Raw genomic sequence first — 6,000 nt, 5'->3', positions numbered from 1 at the left:
ATTGCCATTATGCGCCTCAAAGGCCCCTTCATAATGGACCACAGAGCTTTCAGGTTTTCCAGGCCCATTCGTGAATGGCTCATTCAGTCCAGAAGTGGTCTTTGCATTCTGGGACTTGTAGTACTGTTCACCCCGTTTTAAAAACAGGGCTGGTTGAGTTATGAATGTCTGGATCCGGGAATATTGGTCGCATTACACTAAGAAAATTGAAAATCCATTAAGTGGGGAGGGGATGTGGTCCGTCGGCCAGACTGCCGACTTTGGTGCTGCAAACCAGGGTTCGAGCCTCGGGGTCGCGTCCACATCCTGTGATTCTGGGCAAATCACTTAATCTCCCTGTATCTGAATGTGTAATGTAAATACGGTGCTCGTGTAAAGAGCTCCAATACCTTCGGGTCGAGTTCGCGCTACATAAATATGCAACAAAAAAATAAATATGATGGTGTTAAGCTTTTCAATTGTGTGGTGCAATAATCATATTACGCGCTGATTTACAACGTGCTGCACTGACCTTTAAACTTTCACGGACGCTTTCACGCCCAGAGTCTCGCTCTACACTGTCATGCCTACTTCTGCATTTTTTTTTAATGAAATTATGTTGCTTTGCGTTCATAAAGGGTGTGGACAACTTGTAATAAAACATAAGAATGAAGGCCTGCAGTTCCCGGCAGAGGGTTCGATGGGTACAATATGGTTACTTTCGTACTGCGTCACCGTCAGCGCTCAGGCTGCTTTCAGTGCGGAAACAACACCGCGCGCCCTCACATGAACCCCCTCAGCTCGAGGCGTCCTTGAAGACACTCGGCGGTCTCGGTGCAGAATCCCAAGAAAGCAATCCTTTTTTGGATGCCACAAAGAGTAGCCCGCCCATTTTGGCTTGCCACATTCATTCCCCCCTCGCCTGTCTCTTATCCTCTGATGAAACTCAGCCGCCCCCCTGCATATTTAATATGTGCGGCACGTGAAGTGGAAACCCACTCCAGCCGCGCGGGGCAGGACGCCGGAGCATCCGTTCTCACTTCTCCTCCCAGGGCCTACTGCCCCGGCATGAATATTAAGGCCGTGCTCGTGCTGCTCGCCCTGGCACTGGTCACCATTTTAGCCCTGGTCTGCGTGCTCTTGTCTAGTGGAGGGGCCAAGGCGCAAGAGTGCGGGGGCCAAAAACACAGTGGCCAGCAGGAAAAGCAGACTGGCCAACAGGAAATGCAGGATGGTCAGGGTGTGATCTTTTCTGACCTCACCCCTACAGAGTTATCGCAGGTGGTGCGTTACCTTCAGCAGAACCTTGGCGATGACTTTGTAGACGCCGCGGAAGCGAACCCCTCCGACAACTGCATTTACTACGTCGATGTCGTGCTCCCCAAAAAGCAAGATGCCCTGAATTTCTTAGACAACAGAGGACCACAGCCCAAAAGAGAGGCGCTGGCGGTGGTCTTCTTCGGCAAACAGCAAGTACCTAATATCACGGAGTACGTGGTAGGCCCTCTGCCTCGCCCAACTTACCACTCAGACATCACTCTGCAGAAGTACAAAGACCAGCTCCCCTACCACCGCAGACCTGTGATTGGGAAAGAGTACATGGAAATGTACTCTTTGATCTACCAGAAAGAGTTTGCCAAGGCGCCTACCTTCCTGAAAGATGCGTATGACTATGATGGGACAAACTTTGCTGCTCTCACCACGGTCCCCCGTGGGTTCCGATCTGGGGACCGCAAAACGTGGTTTGTCCTCTTCCATAACGTTAGTGGTAGTGGCTTCTTCCTGCACCCGGTGGGCTTGGAAATCCTGGTTGATCATCAAAGTCTAGATGTCTCCCAGTGGAGAGTGGTCAAAGTGTTTTACAAGGGCAAGTATTTCAACGATATGGTTCACCTGGAGGAGGAGTATAAAACAGGCAAAGTGATGGTTGAAAAAATGGGTAAAGTGCCACCTGAAATGGACATTGCTTCCATGAATCCTTTAGGGGGCACCGCCGCAAATACTCCTTTCCAATATGAGCCCACCGGCCCACGTTACAGTGTCAAAGACAACCAAGTCTTCTTTCAGTCCTGGAGCTTCGCCTTTGGAAAGCACGTCAACTCTGGGTTGCGACTCTTTGATGTAAGATTTCAGGGGGAGAGGGTTGTCTACGAGCTGAGTGTGCAGGAGGCCATTGCAATCTATGGTTCGAATGCTCCAGGTTTACTCGTAACCAGGTACATAGACAGCAGTTTTGGCATCGGAAGATTTGCGCATGAGCTGGTCAGGGGAGTGGACTGCCCTTATCTAGCTACCTACGTGGATACCCACCATATGATTGAATCCCAGTCTCCAGAAACTGTCAAAAACTCAATATGCATTTTTGAGCAGAATGCAGGTATACCTCTGAGGCGGCACTATTCCAACTTGCATTCTATGTATTACGGTGGTCTACCTAGTACCGTCCTGGTAATCAGGGCCGTTTCCACACTCATCAACTATGACTATGTGTGGGACTTTATGTTCTACCAGAATGGAGTGATTGAAGCCAAAGTGTCTGCCACGGGCTACATAAGTTCTTCATTCCTCTATGCCGACGGTCTCGATTTCGGGTCTAGAGTTGGCGAACACACCTTGGGAACGATCCATACCCACTTCATGAATTATAAAGTTGACCTAGACATTGGAGGTAAGTTCATCCCCTTTACTCAATTTTACCATACTTTAGGCATAGCAAAACTCTGCCTGGCCACTAAAGGCATAAGGCTTCTGTTTTGCTTTTGAGGTTGGTTGTAGTCAATCAAAAGAAGGGGTCAAGGATGTTTTTTCCCAATACTAGGCTCATTGTGAGTGCTATTATTGCTCTTCGGAATTTATACTCAATTAATTTCCCAGCTATTTTTTTACTAAGATCAAATGTAGATTTTTGATTCCATTTGTATTTTTCATTTCTTTTGTCAACAACATGTCCTCTTTATGTAAATGCAGGCATGTGGACTGAAAAGGTGTTTTGCATATGTTGAGTGTGTCCCTGTGTTTATTCACACATACCTCTGCTGGCCTTGCGTGGGATGCAAATGTACTAGTATGGGCAATGTTACATGGAGTTATCATTATCAAAGGAATGTTTTCCCAGCTTTCTTCTCACAGCTGATTCCAGTGATAGCTTTATTAAAAGGCTAGTGATCGACAGCCACCCTTTTAGGTTTTGTTCTTTTAAATGTGCCTCCCCATGCCATAAAGTTTTAAAGGTTTCTCATAGGAAGTTAGACAGTGAACAGTGGCTGTGAGGCAAGTTATATTGTTGTTGAAATGGACAGAGGGAAGACCAGGTGAGTGTTTTGCTCCCATCACTGACTCACTGAGAGCCTGAGAAATTTACTGGTTGAAAAGATATAAAGGCTAAAGTTAAAAAATATGAAAGAAGGGCAGCCTTCTGCGCGACTTATAAAACAAGCATTTGCAATGCATTAGGTCTCGCATTTATGCGAGTTTGAGCTATTGACATTGCAAATAACAATGCCTATTGGCATTGTCATTCACAATGCCAATAGCTTTCACTCGTGTAACTGCGAGACCTATTGCATTGCAAATGCTTGTTTTGCTCACCATGCCGTTCCAGCTTGAACCTAGCCATATGCAAATCAGTCTTGACCCTGTGCCTCATGGGAACAGTCCAGCCCGCACTGCCAAGCCAGGTCTCGGGGTTTCACCCCTCTTCAGCCAGGATAGCTTGATTCCAGTGGCATGGAGAGCACGGGACCCACGTCTGGGCATACCCGTCCCACTCAGAGTGACAAATGCAAAAACAACAATTGATGGACAGAATGCAGAACAATGTCATACATTCACCCGAGTAGAGAGATCTGGGCCTAAATCCATTGTTTTTTTGCTCACAATGCCATTACAGTTTGGCCCCAACCATATGCAAATCAGTCTTGACCCTGCGCCCAATGGGAACAGTCTAACCCGAACTGCCAGGCCAGGTCCTCCCTGGACTGGTAAACAAGCATCCTTGGACCTGTTTTGGGCTTTCAGCTCTCATCAGCCAAGATAGCTTGACTCCAGTGGCATGGAGAGCACGGGACCCACGTCTGGGCATACCCGTCCCACTCGGGGTGACAAATACAAAAAGAACAATTGATGAACAGAATGCAGAACAATGTCATACATTCACCCCAGTACAGAGATCTGGGCCTAAATCCATCGTTTTTTTTGCTCACCATGCCGTTCCAGTTTGAATCTAGCCATCAATTGTGTGTCTTTTGCTTAATATACATCCAAGGCAGCACAAATATATGTTGATTGTCTACTATGGCAAAAAATGGCACTCGTTACTAATCCTGGGCGTAGTTCGCGAAGTAGCACTTCGCGAAGCTACGCAAAGTGCAGTTCGCACTACGCGAGCTACGCGTAGCACTTCGCGAACTGCGTAGTACCTTGTTCGCACTGTGCCAGATGTCGGTTTCAATGATTGCACAGTGCGGACAAGCAACCGGCACTGTGCAATCATTGAAAATGGCATCTTGCACAGTGCGAGCTGTAGTTTTCTGCTGCTCGAGTAGATTTTTACTCGAGCGGCAGCTTTCTCAACGCGAACTGATAGTTTCTCATCGCGAGCGGTCGCGAGCATACGTGACCCCTCGCAATGAGAAACCTGACCTCCTCGCGTTGGGAATCTCGCCGGGAGGTTTATTTTCCATGCTCGCGATCGCCAACTTGATGTTGCTGATCGCGAACAAGTTAAAAGTCTCGCCGGGATGTCATTTTGTTTGCTCGTGGTCGCCAACTTGACGTTGAGGACCGTGAGCAAGCAAAAAATGACCGCAACACTACGCTACGTGTGTTCGCACTGTGCTACGTGCAATTTGCGTAGCGCGAAGTAGCGCGAACTTCGCAAACTACGCGAGCGTAGCGTAGTGCTTTGCCCAGGCTTACTCGTTACTATGAACAGTCTTACACCCATGTACTTCTGACGGGCCATAAACATGCAAACAAGCCTAGAAGGCAAGTAGGCTCTGTATGGCCCTCTTGTCTCACCCATCACACACCAAGAACCGTCCCCCTTAACTCACTGATGTAAACAGATCCACCCAACACAGAAACATAACGAGTCACGCTAGTGGTAGCACATTTTCACAAAATGAACAACAAAATCTCGGACACATTTGGAAAATCATTCGTGGATTACAATGCTTACAACAAGAACAGAGAAGGGTCTGTTAACAGTATCATTAGCATAGCTGTTATAGCACATGCAATTCAACTGTGTGCAGGGGTGTGATGGGCCCACTGCACCCCAATTCTGGCTGTCTTACACTGCCCAACTAATATCAGAGACATTTCTCTTGCATTAGGGCTCATGGCAGCCTTGAAACTGCACCCCAATTCATCAAACACGTTTAGCTCGAAAAGGCAATTCTGCAAGCCCAGTCATTAAGCAAAACCTCAGTATAGCCAGAGCACTCGTAGATACTAACCAAACGGTGTAGCTCCAGTTTAAAGAGTAATCAATATTGACACTGAAGAAGCCTCGATAGAGGCAAACCTATAACATTATGATCCATTCCCCACTCGGAGGGTTTCAACCCTGCCTCAGCATGCTTCAATTTCAATTTACCAGGAACTTGGCACAGGTGTGTGTGCTCGGCCCCACGTAGTCCGAGGTATACGTAATATTTTAATCTCATTATATAAGGTTGAGGTCATCAAACACATTCATCACCTATAAGGTGTTATTAGAAGATGCCATCAGCTGATTGCTACAGTGAATTACTTATACGTACCCACCCAAAACATTCTACTCCTTTCACGCGTGCGTCGCTTACCGCAATTACAGTTCTGCGAAGGAGGCAACTTTACTTATGACACACGCACGCTTCCGTCTGATGTTGCCAATGACGTAAGTACATAGAAAAAAAACCACCAAGACGCTACTTCAGCATGCTCTATTTACAGCAGCTGCTACCATCGAATGCTGGGTGACGAAACACAACTAAATACAGGGACGTGGAAGAAGCAAACGTGACAACTGCAGCATCA

The 6,000-nt window shown here is 47.2% G+C and overlaps 1 protein-coding gene across 1 annotated transcript in view; it reads left to right on the top strand.

The window, feature by feature from the left end:
• Window positions 1-991: 991 nt before the first annotated feature.
• LOC146869394 (amine oxidase [copper-containing] 3-like) overlaps window positions 992-6,000 on the top strand; it is a 46,353-nt gene continuing 41,344 nt past the window's right edge. Inside the window, exon 1 of the mRNA XM_085599717.1 lies at window positions 992-2,647. Within this exon, the coding sequence (XP_085455843.1) occupies window positions 1,048-2,647 (1,600 nt within the window). The 5' untranslated portion in view covers window positions 992-1,047. The remainder of the gene's footprint in view (window positions 2,648-6,000) is intronic.

The sequence above is a fragment of the Triturus cristatus genome, chromosome 1_1 (genome assembly GCF_964204655.1).
Source record: "Triturus cristatus chromosome 1_1, aTriCri1.1, whole genome shotgun sequence".
Taxonomy (NCBI): domain Eukaryota; kingdom Metazoa; phylum Chordata; class Amphibia; order Caudata; family Salamandridae; genus Triturus; species Triturus cristatus.
The sequence above is the reverse complement of the archived record's forward strand: the minus strand, read 5'-3'. Positions and strand labels throughout refer to the sequence as shown.